At 33.1% G+C, this 18,052-nt stretch overlaps 1 protein-coding gene across 2 annotated transcripts in view; it reads left to right on the top strand.

The window, feature by feature from the left end:
- The first annotated feature begins 1,485 nt into the window (after nt 1-1,485).
- LOC145270092 (small cardioactive peptide-related peptide-like) overlaps nt 1,486-18,052 on the top strand; it is a 66,239-nt gene continuing 49,672 nt past the window's right edge. Inside the window, exon 1 of one of the 2 annotated variants that reach the window (XM_080125699.1) lies at nt 1,486-1,918. In XM_080125699.1, the coding sequence (XP_079981825.1) occupies nt 1,853-1,918 (66 nt within the window). In that variant the 5' untranslated portion in view covers nt 1,486-1,852. The remainder of the gene's footprint in view (nt 1,919-18,052) is intronic. The other variant, XM_080125693.1, reaches the window with a different exon arrangement.

The following is an 18,052-nucleotide window of genomic DNA, read 5'->3' as shown; positions in this document are numbered from 1 at the left end:
GGCACTTTAAAATGTTATTACTGTTTTCAAAGTTTACATTGCTAATTTTTGGCTGATTTGCGCCAATATACAGTGTTTCCAGCATTTTTATTTATTTATTTCTTTTTTTACGTTTGAATCCACATGAATGATTTTCGTGTTTTCAACTGAGATTTTTCTTAATTGGGAATGTGGGCAGCCATATTGTTTTAGGTGTTGACAAATCGAGATTGAAGCTTAAAGGTGTATAGTTAATCTTCTGGACAATGTATTGGTCATGTGTCCAATGTAGCTATTGGTATTCCTATTGTTGGAGTTGCATTTGAATTGGTTGACTACATTGGTTTCATCGACTGATTTTGTTGTCCGGGAAGTGTTGTTTTTAATTATTAGGGTGGCAGTTGTTAATTTCCTGTAGTAGATTATAAATCTTATTATTATTGACTGGGGATATATATATATATATATATATATATATATATATATATATATATATATATATACCGATGTATCATATTTCTTATTACCTTTTCATCTGATTTAAAGTTGTGCTGTAGCTGGTTACAGTAGAATATATTGACGGGTGGTGATTGCTAACTTGGTTATTATTAGTTTGGTCTAGGTTTCTAAATTAGTTTAATTTGTTTATCGACTAAGAAATTGGGGAATTGGTTATTAATTAAGACCTGTTTGATATGTTTTAACTCGCTGTAGAATATTTTGTTTATTTTTGGGGATCAATTTGACTGGGTCAATTAGATTCTTTATGATTGCGTTATTGTATCTGCATGGACATTCACTTTTGGTCTATTCCTGTATCTTAACTTTAAAAAGTAAATGTCAATAAAGATACAAAACCGTAATTATAAAGTATGTAATTAATTGAGCCAAATTGATTTTCCTTCCTCTTCCTTTCTTCTAATGTATATATATATATATATATATATATATATATATATATATATATATATATATATATACATACATATATATATATACACACACGTGTGTATATCAGTATGAACATAATTCTATATATTATGTGTAAAATATTTAAATATAAATGATAAGTCCATACTGACGCACACACACACACACACACACACACACACACACACACACACACACACACACATATATATATATAACTACATATCCACATATATATCTATGTACATATATATATATACACACGCATATATATATGTACATATATATATATATATATATATATATATATATATATATATATATATATATACACATTCAGATGTATATAAAAAAAGATAGATAAAACAGAATAAAACAATAAGACAGATCAATCGATCGATTTCCGTAAATTGGGAGTGTAAGGGTGAGCGCGCACGAGCGAAAGAGAGAGAGAGAGAGAGAGAGAGAGAGAGAGAGAGAGAGAGAGAGAGAGAGAGTCATTTTCGAAGTATTTGGTCGTGGGTTGATGGGAAACTCCTCGTCATTGGAGCGTACCACGTCGCCGTTGCTACCGCCACTGTTAAGGATGTTTACACGGCGTCTTCACGATAGCAGTATTTCTTCCTGCGATAAAACTCGGCGAAAAATTAATCAATACGCATAACAGATTGGTCACACCCCGCACTGTGACGTCACTGGGCGAGTCGCAAGGCAACACCCATCACCCCGCCTGCACACCAGTATCATCCAAAAGTAAAACGAAATATGATGAAGGGGTGTTTCTTCCGAATTTGTATAAAAGTCAAGTCAAATCGCGGCCTTTATTCACTTGCGTTCTGCATTGTTATTTGGAAGAACCGCCAAAAGGGAGATCAAGCCAGCGTCAAACGAAACCAAAACTCCCGAAACACGCCGTCTATTCTACACAAAAAGAGCAGCCACAATGTTTTCACGAAGTCTCGCAGTTCTTGCATTATCAGTGTGCATTCTTCTAGTTATGGCCAATACAGTAAGTATTCTGCTTTATTTTAAATTACTTCATATTTTCCTGTTTTCTCTTAAAAGTCCATTCTGTACATAATTGTTTTAAACTGTAATCTTTTCCACTGTTGCATGTTGTTTAATAACACAATTTAAATTAATAACGATTTCTGGCTAAAGTGCAATATACTTAACAAGAGAGAACGGGTCGGGAAACAAATATACAGAAAATAACTTGCCAAACGCAAGAAAATTTACCAACAATTTGTAAAGATCGCAAGCATGAAAGAACGCGAGAAAAAAAAAAATGCTTAAAAAACCTGCTTAGACATTAAAAGTAGTTTTATGTTGTGGTTTTATTATATATCAGAATATAGAGGGGAAAACCCCCAGTTAGTATTATGCATCTAAAATTGAGAAAAGAAGTTTTAATTTAGTTTCGTTATTAAATAATAAAGACACCATATAAAATTGTTTTGTTTTGGTTTCCTTCACATAACGTTGACACTATTCCAGTGTGATTTTCTCAATTTTAGATGCATAATATTAAGTGGATTTTAATGAAAATGTTTTCTCATTTAGTAAGATATGCTTAGCCAATGGAATTGCAACAACCAAAGTAAAAGTACAGACTAGTTTTTAAAAAATCTGCTCATTTTAAAAAATGTCTTTCTAAATAATTACGTTATTATTTCAGCATAGGTCGTAACCTGCTGAAATATCGTTTTCCATTTTAATCACCACACGTTGACTGTTTTCGATTACAATTAAATGTTTTCACTAATTTTTAACTCTTTATTAGCGAGTTAAACATTGGTCATTCTTTTCGGTAAAAAGACAAACAAACAAACAAACAAACAAACAAACAAACAAAAAACAACAAATAACCGGCGAACTTTCGTTCAGGTCGTTGTTGCAATTTACGTAATCTGCCCAAAATATGCCGACGATAACGCAGTCCGTATTCTGCACAAGTGCCAACTTTTGCCTGATTTTCCAATATTTGTATAATAACTGACGCTGACGTTGATTCTAGTTAGATCGCCAACATTTTACGACATTGAACTTTCTCGGAACTTGATTTGTGGCAAGTGCTGTAAGAGAAACACTCCACCTAAGTGTTGAAAAGCGGACTAGCATCGATTCCAAGTGTAACACGCGACAGACTAGCGTCCTGACACAGGAATGGTCAGGCCAGCCATTCCCTTTAAGACTGTGTTTAAATATATTTTTATGCGTGCAATTTAGTATTTATTATTACATAGCTAATTATTTATAAATATATATATAAAATAAAAATTACAATTAAATTTACCAAAATGATCAAAGATGGTAAAACTAAAGTATATTATAAATATTAAAGAATTAATATTTATAAAGTAATCTCAACCAGCTGTAAAAGCTCGATAAAACCAAATAGGAGATAGAGCTTATAATAAGAACAAACAGTTAATAAAACATGTTAAAAAACACTTTAAAAAAGACTAGGACTATCCACTTATCAAGTGTTTCCTTTTCAGATTAAATATTTTTCTAACTCTTTTTAAAGTGTTTTTTAAACATGTTTTATTAACTGTTTGTTCTTATATATATATATATATATATATATATATATATATATATATATATATATATATTAGTGGTCTGACAAGGCCAGAGGGAAGCATAATAATACCCTCAGCAAAATTCATCCTAAAGTAGCAAAACTGAAGCTGGCTTGTCAGGACACTATATGTAGACAAAGTTTATTGGTTTAAAATATAGGCTCTTTTTTACGAATTGACATAAGATTTTGATCATAGAATAGTATCATAATCTTCAACAAACCTGCAAATTTTCATGTAATTTCGTCTCATAGAACCAAAGACATGTCTTTCAATATTCACTTTGGCTACCAGTATAGATACATCCATATCTATCTTCTTATAAATCTAGGTTTTTGTGTGTTGATATTCATATAAAAAAAACTTTTTTTCTATTTATTTAAAAAGAAGATACAACTTTGTTATGTATGGGTCGTGGAATTGCATTCATCTTCAAAAGATCTAGCTAATTCGCATATTCTTTTAAACATTCATTTTAATTAATTCACTATTAGTTTTATCGGTTTTCTTATGGGGTGATCATCTTTAGTTAACTATTACGTGTTATTATATTCATGCAGGTATGGTACATGATTTATAATTGCGTAATATTTGTGTAAAAAACTTATAGTAAACACAAAACTCTTTATATATATATATATATATATATATATATATAGTCATCGACATACAGTCCTGTTCCGTTGTATCACAACTCATCAGTGCCAATAGACTAGCACCTCTCCCAAGCCGAGGATTGAACCTAGAACCATCGTGTTACAGTCAGCAGTTCTACCGATCGACCAGAGTATAGGCTCTATTATAATAAAAACGAAATCTGCATGACTTAAAATCTATTTAAGCGACGGCAGTGCTATACAATGTATTGGGTACAATATGACAATCAATAGAAAATTAGTACTGAAATAATAATAATAATAATAATAATAATAATGATAATAATGATAATAATAATAATAATAATAATAATAATGATAATAATAATAATAATAATAATAATGATAATAATAATAATAATAATAATAATAATAATGATAATAATAATAATAATAATAATAATAATAATGATAATAATAATAATAATAATGATAATAATAATAATAATAATAAGAAGAAGAAGAAGAAGAAGAGGCAGAATGGGAACCGGAAAATTATAAGTTGACTCTACCTCGCTAAATTATATTGTAGTCAACACGATTGACACCGCACCAAATGGTCGAAGGTTCAAGAAGGATGGAAAAACTGAGGAAGGAAAGCACTGATCAGACCTCTACTGGATGGGTGCGAAAAGGACTGGGACTTTTGGGGAGAATTACTGCCACCAAATTCCAGTGATAGCCAATGACCAGTTCCAGCGTGAAGTTAATGGCAAGCGACTGTTGCGATAACGCAAATTCATTTGCAAACGTTATCGAAAAAAAGGTGGAGTGTACTGAAAATTTGCGGAGATTTGTTGTTACCCAGATTCCAAGGAACACCGCGAGTTGTTGTCAATGAGCAATCCCTGACGATGACCTTAGTGAGAACTAATAATAATAATAAATACATAATCTGCATAAATTAAAATATCATATTTAAGCGTATTTTACGGCCGGGTAACGTCTGGTGGCTTGCTAGTAATTTAATAAAACATTCGTTTTTAAACTCATACGTAAATTCAATACACAATTTACCCCAATACGCGCTACTTTTCTATTTCGCTACACGTATCTTTTTACTCTGATTCGACCCAAGCATACAGAATAACAAAAAAACAAAAAACAAAAGCTAAATGGAGGCCATCTAGAACATATGCTGTAGAACGGAGAAAAAAAAAGATTAAAGACCCTAGTGTTTTGATGTGATGTTTTGAATATAATAAACTAGTTATGACAAAAGTTTTATTTAATTCGAACAAAACACTAAGAAACGAGGCCTAATTAGAGTTAGGGGCCCGTTTTTTTGTGTCACACTGTATTACCACTAGCGTTTAGGAGGCTAATGTGATAGTTGCCAGGTTTATTAAGGAGGATGGCAGCCTTGGGAGTAACATGTTTGTTCATTTTACGTTCCTCCGTGTTTCTTCGGTCAAGAGTGCGAAGACAGAATTCGAAAAACTTGAGGTTCGAAGAAGTAAAAAAAAAAAAAATATACCAGAGTAGAACATACCCCGGCATCAAGGTACCTCTACACAGGACGGTGATATTTAGCTGTTAGTTGGGTGGATTTGCAGTATTGATGCTGGTGAGGTACAAGTTTGTAATACATGAGGGTAGTTAAAAAAATGCCACACACACACACACACACACACACACACACACATATATATATGATGAGAATAATGGAAATAGTATTCCGACAAATAGAGAAATAAAGAAGGTCTCGAAATAAAGACGAAACGTTGATGAACACATAACTCGGTTTGTTCCTTTTTATTTCTCTCTCTCTCTTCCTCCCCCTCTCTCTCTTTCTCTCTCTCTTTCTCTCTCTCTGTATATATATATATATATATATATATATATATATATATATATATATATATATATATATATATATATATATAGTTAATGTGTTTATATGTAATTTAACTACTTGGGGCAGTGATTACATGTGAATGAATTATATAAAATTCTCATGTAGATAGCTTAATAGTTCAATACCAGAGTTATAAGTATTTTATTTTAAAGATACCTCGTTCATAAGAATAATAAACACAATCATTTACTCAGTTTCAGAAATTGTTTCTTTTATTGTTCACAAACATTGCTTAAATTGTTTCCGACCACAGTGTTCCTATTTACAATGCCTCCCCACGGGACAGAGACACCAGGGTCGTTTTTTAAACGTGGAGAAAAGGAACAAAAATTAAAATTGTCTCAATCGTGAAGGATTTCTCCTCCACTGACAGAGAACAAGAAATTGAAGTGCAGCATCTGAAGGACAGATACTACACTTTGATCTTGTCCCGAAGTGTTAGCATATAAGAATATAGCTGTTCATCAAATTATAATTTGCACAAACTTGGACTTTATCAGCGCGCTAGAACCCCCCCCTCCAAAAAAAAAAAAAACAATATATTAACATTTACCACCCCACGAATAGGACCTTTCCATATTTATTTATTTGCAGACTGTCATCCTCATCTTGAAAGTTGTTATTTTACGATGTTTCGACCAACTATTCTCCTAGCCTTCTTCAGGTGGTTAACCGCGACGGAATAAAAATGCCGAATCTCTTAACTGCATCCTCAGTAATTATTGCCTTTCCTAGTTGTTGTTGCACCACCACGTTTTGGCCAGCAAATCCTCTTGCCTGTTTTAGATAGGATTTTAAACCGCTATTTTCAGACAATGATCACTTGGAAAAGTAGAAATTCAACGTCTTTATCCAGTGCGCCATGGACCCGTGTATGTGTGTTTGAGTTCCTTGCTTATAGGTTTCGAAAAGGCTGAGCCTATCTTTTGCAAATTTCACACAATAGTAATTTACATGTCTGGCAGTGTTCTTAGATATGTTTTGTACAGAAATCTATCCGATAAATATTAGAAATCGAAAAAAATCCGATCTTAAATAATCTTCTCTTATAGCTCAAAAGAATTTTTACATGGAGAAAATTCTATGTTGCACCCGTGTAAACTTGTCCGGTTTTACGTAAAATATTCCCCTGGAAAATTCTTCTTTTTATCTATGAGAGAAGAAAAACCATTTTTAAGATCGTCAAGCTAAAACATCAGCTGACGTGATATTGTCAACAAACACGGATGGAATTTGATGAACAACATTATCATTAATATTTAATTATTATTATTATTATTATTATTATTATTATTATTATTATTATTATTATTATTTATTTTTGCGAATTAGTCCAGCAACAAAATAATTCCTCGCAATATATAATATTAAATATAGTATTGATTCTATAGTAATACATCCGCAATCTGCATAAATTATCATGTATAAGCGTATAGTACGACCGGGCAACGTCGGGCGTCCAGCTAGTAAATATATATATAATGTGATTATACTCCCGTCGATTTCGACGTACAAGGTCTGCCACAACAACTAAGTAGTCTGGAGAAATCCACAAAGATGTTTGGTTTATGGTGGTGACGGACTTGTGTAGAACGAACCACATATTTGAAACTATTCCTACATTTAATTGGTGCAAATGATTGCCACAAGACAGAGTAGACAATAGACCTCAGCTTATAAATCAGTTTTTCATCTCCTAGATGCATGTCTTAACTAAGGCTTCGTGGGGGTGGGGTGGGTTCTTTCCCAGTGGATTAAATGCGCCTCCGGATACCAACCAGGGGATTTCTAATATATATATAAATTTCTAATATATATATATATATATATATATATATATATATATATATATATATATATATACGTTTTATTTTTGATTACCGTATTTTTCTGTTTAGTTACATTATTGTTTCAGCTACGCGACCGTTTTTTGGCCGCCGTGTAGCCTCCTCAGACTTTTACAGAAATGTTCGTTTCCACCATAAACGAACATTTCTGTAAAAGTCTGAGGAGGCTACATGACGACCAAAAAACGGTCGCGTAGCTGAAACAATAATGTAACTAAACAGAAAAGTACGGTAATAAAAAATAAAACGTATATTTGCTTTACAACAGTATTGATCACTTTCTTCAGGTTTTTATTGTTTATCATTTCTAATATATATATATATATATATATATATATATATATATATATATATATATATATATATATATATATATAAAGTGATGGAATGATTCTATACTAAATTCCTGATTCCAATACAATTACAAGTCCAGATTCTAATTGTTTATAAATCTCTAAATATTTACTATGAAATTGTTATTTTTTTTCCTGATTATCGTAAAAAAAAAACCACCTGTTAAATGTGCATATATTTTCTCAAACCTGAAAAAGACTCATTTTTTGGAGTGATCTATAGGTTTTAAATATTTCTTATTTTATTATTATTGCCAGCAGTGGAAGATTTTGTTTTAAATAAAATAAAATAATAAAAGATAATTAAGGGAATCGTTTTAGAGCATTGGAAAATATGCACATTTTTTTCTGATTCCGATACCAATTCCCATATCCTAAAACATTACGATTTTTCCAAGTCCTGATTCTAATTCTGATTAGTCGTCCCAACACTAATATATATATATATATATATATATATATATATATATATATATATATATACACACAATATGTCTATATATATATCAGTACACACAAAAATATTTATAAGAGTGTATATATATATATATATATATATATATATATATATATATATATATACACACTGTTATAAATTTGTTTTCGTGTGTATTGATAATCATAATACACACAAAAGCAATTATATATATATATATATATATGATGATTGCAACGTCTTGTCAGACGAGTGCCACTCCCTCAGACATTTAAAATCCGTGAGCCCAAATGCCTGAGGGAGTATCTATACAAAGATGATGTTACAGAGTCTTAGCTTTGTACGACAGCTAAGTCTCTCTCTCGGTTCAAAATGTTGAGGTCCAGCAACAAGCAAGAGCAAGATAGCCAGCAACAAATTAAACTGCAGACCAGCTTAATGCGGGTACTGGTCTCCCGCTTCATGGTTTTTTTAAATCAGAGATTTGCTTCTCCTAGAAAGGTTGCCTTCACCACGGCTTACGGGAGCCCTCTCCACCCCAATACACATATACACACACACTACTAGCACCGTGTATATATATACATATATATACACTCTTATATTTTTTGTGGGCATTGATATTCATATTAATCCCCCCTTTTTCTATTTATTTATTTATAATGAAAATACAACTTCGTTATATATGGTTCGTGGAATTGCATTCATCTGCAACAGATCCAACTATTTTTTTTATTTTATTAATACCCTATTAATTTGTTTCGGTTTTCTTATGTCATAATCATCTTCAATTAACTATTACAGTAATTATATCCATGCATATGTTCTGCATGATTTATACTGGCGTAATATTTGCGTAAAAAAGTTATAGTAAACACAAATCTCTTTCTATATATATTTATGTATGTATATATATATTTGTTTAAAAAGATTTACCCACCAAACGTCTCTGTCAGTTTTTGGTCTACAGACATGAAACTTCATCTATAAGGTATTTGAACCTATGCGTCACTTTATATTTGTGTTTTAGCCGGGGACAATTGACGCAAAAGTATGAAAATTAAAAAAAAAACTGACATTTACCAAACAGGTCGAACAACGGCATTACAAATATGCATGTGTATTGTAATAGCTATAGGTTTGTGCTTTAATTTTTAACGTTGCAGCAAACATGTCTTCATAGCTCAGGAATGAGGCCAAAGGAAAAGGTAAATTGTAAGCTAAACGTTTTGGTTTCGAATCTCGGTGATGGCGTACGATTAATTTTTTATTTTTTATTTTTTAAATCATTATAATATATTGGGTCCAATATAATATAATAATAAATACGAAATATGCATTAATCAAAATATTATAATTAAGCGTATTTTACTATCGGGTAATGCTGGGCGGCCTGCATATATATATATATATATATATATACATATATATATATATATATATATATTTGGGACCAGCCCGTGGTGTTCTCGGGAATCTGAGTGAGAAAAAGTCTCCCCAGATTTCTAGTACTCTCTACCCCTTTCGATAACCTTTGCAGATGAACTTGCGTTATCGCAACAGTCGATTGATTTTTCGTTGGTAGCGATAATTTGTTTTCACTGGAATTTAGGTGCCAATAAGCTTCTCCATGGCCCCAGTCCTCTTCGCACTCATCCAGTGGAGGTCTGATTAGTGCTTTCTCTCCTCGGTTTTTCAATCCTCTTCGACGGTCTTCATCTGTTTGATACGGTGTCTGTGTTGATGGCGATCCCCCTTTTTTTTTTTTTTGGATGTGAGTGAATGGGTGGGTGGAGGTTAACTCACAATTATAGTTTCATTTTCCTCTATCTTTGTGTTTTACATCTGTAGCAGTTTCTGTATGTCCGACTTTGGATTGCGTTTGAAAACCTTTCTATTTTAATAGTTCTAATTAGTCACGAATTGCAAACAACTCATCAGATCCATTTCTTTCTTCATAACCTTCTATCACTTTCACCCTCCCTCAATGTATGTTGATATTCACTCCCGATCGAATTCTTTACGTTGTCTATTATTCTCGATCCTGTCACCATTTCTTCATTTATTAGCAGTAGAGGTCAATAAAAAACTATTAGAATAGTCTATTATAAACGAAAGGAAATATCATTACATCACCATATATAACAAAATGACTGTAGAAATTCCCCTCTAGACCAAAGTGTCCTAGGTTTGCAACAACAGATGCCACATACACATTCAATACATCTAGGCTATTAGCAACTACCTCATATAATTTCGAACTCTGTGCAGATACATTCAATCGTGACAATCAAATACTACATTACATCCTAGGAGCAACACCATCACATACGCAACATCTTTTGAGGAAGGAGGACTTATTTTCCCTCTAAACATTTACTCCTACCACCGCCATCGGCCAACACTTTCCAAATATAGCATATAACAAAAACGTAGAGCCAAAAAAAAAAAAAAAAAAAAACAAGCCAAAAAACCCAAAACAACGTATTTTTGATTTGGTCGTTTTATTCATTTACATTTAATTGATTTTGTAAACTAAATTTTCATGATTCAAATAATATAACCCGAGTTCAACGGGTGACACAAAGGGTCACTGACTTCAAGTAACGTGGTACTTTTCTTTTGCATTTTAAACTTTAATTCAAGTTATTTTATAAAACTAATTTATTAAAATCAACAGTAGTTTCTCTCCCGTGTAATGTAGACTACAATGTAATTATGAACTAATTCACTGTGAAAGGCATGTGAAGCTTCGTTCCGGTGTATCGATTATGCTGGACGCTCGACTAAAGCAGGCAATCAATCGATTTTATTGATAAGTAGTCGATTTCACTGATTTCGACGATAAAAAAGTATTGGGAGTATAGAACATTCGTTGATCCTCATTCAATCCCGGGCAACGTAGGGTCTCCCTGTTAGTATTTAATAAAAACTGAACATTTCATTATATTTTTTTACTAGTAGAACAGGCAGCGGGATGCAACAGTTCGTTGGTGGGACAGAGGCTGAAGCTTAGATGACAGTTCAGGACCTATCAAGTTGGAGACTCTCTTTTGGACCTTGTCTAGGAGCGGGAGACTAGTAACAGATGCACCAGCCCAAATATGACAACAATGCTCCATACATTGGCGAATGGTGGCCTTATAGAGGTACAAGATACTTTCGGGCGTTAGTAGCTTTCTAGCACGGTAGAGAGAGCCTAGATTCTTCGCAGCGGTCCTGACAATGCTCTCGATGTATTTGTTCCAACTCATGTTTCCTATTCATAAAATTTTATATTAAAATCTGATGTTTTCTGATTACAAAATGAAAGAGGTTTGCTTATTTACAAAACGCGTAGTCTTCTAGTGGGACATGCGGAATAATCTCGTTGACATACCGGTTCTCGTTAAATCACCGGAGTTAAACAACACGGAGACTGGCCAGTATAAGATTGGTCATCATTTGGGAAAGCTAAGCGCTGTAAGCCATCTTCCCATGACCGGGGTATACATGTAACTGGGGATCGTTTTCAAATTTGATATTCCCTGTAAACTTCCTCCATTCAATAGTTCGACTAGGATTAATATCCTGATAAGGGAATTGTTACGAACAACTAACTTTGCTATTTCTGCCACATCTTCATTTCATATTTTTAGACAATTTCGATTTTGAATTCTTTCTAAACTCGCGTATCTGTTCTGTTAAATGTGGAGAAAGTGTTTCATTTTGCTAACAATTTAATCAGACGTAATTGCAATTGCCTTGGCAATGCTCTATTTGTATATTCTACTCAAAACGACTCACTGTTATTTAAATCAATAATGCAACACACACACACACACACACACACACACATATATATATATATATATAGAGTAGAACGATAAAGTTGTCGCCCAATAGAAAAAAACACTACCTAATATGTGTTCAATGTAGCCGCCTTCAGACTCAATGACCGCCTCGGTACGGGTCCGGAACTGGAAGCATGCCTTTTCCACAAGCGCCAGCGGGAGCTCGATGTATACTCGGCGGATGGCGGTGAACAGGCTTGCTTTGGTGTTGTGGGAGGTCATGTTGGTGATGTTCTCGACGTATGACCAAACGAAGTAGTCCAGCGGGTTTAGGTCGGGGCAGTGAGAGAAGGGCACAAAATCGTAGCTCTCCTGAAGCTAAGCGTTGGTCTCTTTGGACTCGTGGGCCGGCGCCGAGTTCAGCTGCCATATCCAAAATCTGCCAACGGCCATCTGATTGTATCAGGGGATCACCACACGCTGCAGCATATCCAGGTGCACTTTGGTGTTGACTTTCAAGCCGACTTTGAAGATGCGAGGTGGCATGATGTGGCCCTCACTTGAAACCACACCAAAGACTATAACCCATAACCGTAGCCGGAAACTTTGTGTTCATCACTCTGGGCACGTCCCTGTTATTCGTAGCAATCCAGCGACGCATTTTGAATGTGCTAACAATGATTCTGTTGTCATAACTTGGATCGATAGAGAGCACGAGTTCTACAGCGGCACATCTCCGATCTTGCTCGTTGAACATTGTGTCACTTTCAGACATGATAGAAGGTTCCTATTGCTCTTAGGATTTGTACACAACTGGCCAACTAGTAGATGGTTTATAAACAAACAAACAAACCAAAGAAAATCTGTTTTCATCAAACGGAAATGGAATCATATCGTCTTTCCTAGGACGACAATTTTATCTATAATAATAAATGCGCAATCTGCATGTATTAAAATGGCATGTTTAAAAGTATCTTACGACCGGGCAACGAAAGGTGGCCTGCTAATAAACAATAAAAATTGGTAAGTATAAACAATTACATTTAACTAATGTATATATATATATATATATATATATATATATATAGTGTACACACACACACACACACACACACAAACACACACACACACACACACATATATATATATATATATATATATATATATATATATATAAGAGAGATAGAAAGAGAGAGTGAAAGGGAGCGCTTTTGAAGTAGTAAGCGGACGTTCGGCATTGCCCGGTTGTAAAATACACCTAAATATGATATTTTAGTTCATGCAGATTTCGTATTCATTATTATAGAGTCAATTCCATAATAGTTATTATTTTGTACCCGATATATAGTTATAATTTCAAAAGTTCAAAAATATATGATTCGGGTGCAATCAACTAGAATCGAAACGAAATCGTTTAACGCTCCCGCCTCGTAGTTTACGACAGACGGATAAGAAATCTTTAAAAATGTACCGACTTTAATGTATAAATGTATATTTGCGCATGTGTAAGAAAGACACATTTGGTCGATTGTCGCCTACTAAGTTTATTTTTTTTCAATTTTTCCCCTTTAGCAACTATTTTTTACCGGATCGGATTTGTTATACAGGTCTAAATCATCTTTATAGAGGGGGGAGAGAAAAGAAAAACAATTAATAAAGACAATATAAAAACCTATATTATGCATATAAATTCTCTTTTTCTCAACTTTTAATTACTTTGCATTACATATATTACCATAAATAATGCATACCCCACAAAAAATGTGGCTTCTTCATACGTATAGAACATAATCCGGTAGCTATTGCGTTGGATGTTTTACACATAGTGTATTGTCTGAAACGCGCCATAAATGAACCGCTGTTTTGTCTAAGCACCATGTTAGATATTTATACGCTATGTTATGAATTACGTTTTATATTTACATATTGTCTGTAATCTTTTGATTATGTATACAATTTGTATTGAAAGTCCCCTCAGCAAAAATAGTTTACTCAGTGACAAGCAATATGGTTTTCGTCCTGCAAGATCAACATCTAATGTGCTGACTGTAATATTACACAGAATCAGTGAATCGAATCTATTGACAACGGTTTCTTCTCTAGATAAATATCTCTTGACATATCAAAGATCTTTGATAGGGGTTGGTATAAATGTCTACTTCGCATGATTGCTATAAAGTATCTAGAAACCATCAAATCTTTTTTACTCTCTAATAGTTTGTTGCTGTATTTTTTCTCAGCTTTTGTTTTAACACAATTGCCTAAAACTTCGCATTGTTTAAACAAAGTAACAAAGATCAGCCATGATATTTCTTAACAACAATCAGTACCGTGCAGGGTAACCTGGTGATATACAAGGAAACTGGAAGGCAAGCACCAGGCTTACAATTCTATGAACTATCATGAGAGCGAAAAATATTAGATAATATCTAAACGCAGTATAACATCACATAATGATGTTAGTATGAAGAAAAACTGATAATCAACGAAATATCAGGAATGAACAGGTGTTTGTGTTTGCTCTATTATTCTAATAGTTAAACCGCCATTCACGCACATCGTACGCATTTACGTTGAGAGTGTTAGGGTTGCCAAATGAAAGCACTAGTGATATGAAAGGAATGTAACTAACTTTAAAATATCACCAAATGTTAATTAAATATAGACCCCAAACTTAAAAAGTAATACTCGAAGCTATCTACATAAAAACTCAGCAACGTACGATTAATAACATTAATAATATTGATAATATTACCTATCAAACCAGTAATATTTTAAACACCATTTTTTATCACGTAATCTTAATTCTGACACACAGAATTTAGGGTGTTAGCGTTTCTTCTGAGTAGTCTGGCATCTGTTTACAAATGCTTGTTTCGCATCTGCCTTTAAAATTCATTTTTTAATCCAGTTTTCTTTTATATACATCTATCTTGTTCATTTGCTTTTTTCATCTGATGATGCTTTGACGAAGAATCAAACACGTTTGTGACCATTATAGAACTTACATTATTTTTAAAAATTTTTACTTTAAGAAAAGATAAGGAAAATCAAGAAATAAATAAAGGTATAATTAGACAGAACCTCTCCGTTATTTTACGTTTGCTTAAATGGAAAATGCTGCGTAAATACACGCACTATCTCTCTCTCTCTCTCTCTCTCTCTCTCTCTCTCTCTATATATATATATATATATATATATATATATATATATATATATATATATATATATGGGGGATATTATATGAACCACTTTTAATGCATAATAAATAAAACAGTAACTTCAACATCTCATTGCATTTTCATTTAATAATTTCCATCACGCTAAAGTTGTTTTTCCCTTCACATTAATGTTATTTACACAGGTATACTCAAATCGCAGCATCCGTTTTACCATAGCTCTGCGTAAGCATTTATTTCGCGTGTCATCGATATAAATTTTCTTATAATTTACAAGCAAGTCTAAGTTAAGCGTGATGAACTTATCTTTATTAGGTTGGTTTAAAAAAAAAATCCGCATTTTTCCGGGTTTAATCAATTATGTTTTTAGTTCGCATTATTTGTATTCAGCGAACTACTATTCTCACATTGAGTGTGATTTTCACAACTTTTCGGTCAATGTAACCTCCAACCTTATTCAGGTGTATTTGTCGAACTCGGGAATTTGGACGGAATTTCGGACGGAACCCATTATCAACTTTACGGGCGTAGCATGCTCTTGTTCCGTCAGCCATGACTGGATAGAGGTCTTAAGTAATTCGCCGTTGTATTTTTCGATCGCTTACACTGAGAATCGAACCTTCAACCTTCAGGATAATATCTCTTTTACTGCTGATATTTTTCCAAGTACTCTAACCACTGCGCCACGAGTTCTTGAGGTTACATCGACTAAAACGCTGTGAAAATAACACCGAAGATGAGAACAGTAGTTCGATGAATCCAAATAATACGAATAGCAAAGCCTCATCTCAAAGATTCAGAAACTTCATGTTTTTAGCTATCATCTCACAATTTCTCAATTATGATTCAAGATTACGTCATTTTATTAGAATCATTAATATACAAAACTTGCTATGTCTGTCTGTATATCTGTTTGACTCCATTTTTTCAAAATGCATCTCCTTCGAGACACAAAGTCGTAGAATGGTTGCATTTTTTGGTGGACCGTTCTTTTATGTGTATATAGCCAGTAAAAATAGCTGATATAGGGTCAAAATTGATAAAAAAGAATGTGTCAGGCGTAAGTAGACTTGAAGTGATCTTATACACATGCGCATATATATATATATATATATATATATATACGTTGAAGTTGTTTCATTTTTAGTTGTTTTTATCCATCTGACGATAGCTCAAACAATAGCGACTAAGGCTAGAGCGTTTTGGTTTCGATTCTAGCTGATAGTAATCAATTCAAATATATATATATATATATATATATATATATATATATATATATTTGGCATTTGGACGATATCAAAACATCGTTAATTCATTACCCACACAGCATCAGCCGTATAGCGTAATGGTCAGAAGCCTTGACTGTCATTTAGGCGGTAGAGTTTCGATCCTGGCTTGAGGCAGTTGCCTGTGTAGCCGCACTGATGAGCTATGTAACAGTGAAACAGTTCTCTATATGGATGACTATAATGCTCCCTATATTGGGTTGAGCATATAGTGATATACAAACTGACATTAGCGTATTAAGCGACGCTCTTTGTGTAAACAAATCAAGTGGAAGCATTTGGACGATATCAAAACATCGTTAATCATTAATCACACAGCATCAGCCGTATAGCGTAATGCTCAGAAGCCTTGATTGTCATTTGGGCGGTCGGGTTTCAATCCTGGCTTGAGGCAGTTGCCTGTCTAGCCGCACTGATGAGCTGTGAAACAGCGAAACAGTACTGTATGTAGATGACTATATATATATATATATATATATATATATATATATATATATATATATATATATATATATACACACACATATATATATACATATATTTATATATAATCAATGACGATATAAAACTATATAGCAATATAATCAACAGAGTATACAGAAATTGGGGTGTAGGGTAACTGAGAGCCCTTTATATCATGGCATTTCGAAGCCTAATGCTTCTCATCACATGAGGACAGAAGATGCTAGGTAACATAATGGGGTGCGACGACTATCGATAGTTACATTTGAAGCGAAATAAAATATTGAGACTTTTTGAGGGAGCAAAATTGATCTATGATATAGGAGTATAGTCTTTTTATAATATAATGCAGGTAGGTATATGGCATATCTGTCATAGTGAGTTTAATATATGGGGACAAAATGTGTGATTGAACTCTCGATGAGAATATAGAGTACGTTAATTTAAGGAAAATGCTTATTTAATCATATGTGTTAAAGGGTTATAACTATGAAAAGGGTTTACATAAAATATGGGGTTATGTAAGTCAGTATATTTTAGAGGTGTGTATCTGAGATTATAACAGTTCTTAAAAGAAATATAAATTATTAGAAATAATAGTCGGATAATAAATGTGAGGGGATAAATTATAAAGGACACAATATAGAAAGATTTTATTTAAATAATATAGAGGATAAACAAATGATAGAATAAGGGGATAAAGATACA

This window comes from Euprymna scolopes, chromosome 4 (genome assembly GCF_053919585.1).
Source record: "Euprymna scolopes isolate OS-2025 chromosome 4, ASM5391958v1, whole genome shotgun sequence".
NCBI classification, from domain to species: Eukaryota; Metazoa; Mollusca; class Cephalopoda; order Sepiida; family Sepiolidae; genus Euprymna; species Euprymna scolopes.
The sequence above is the reverse complement of the archived record's forward strand: the minus strand, read 5'-3'. Positions and strand labels throughout refer to the sequence as shown.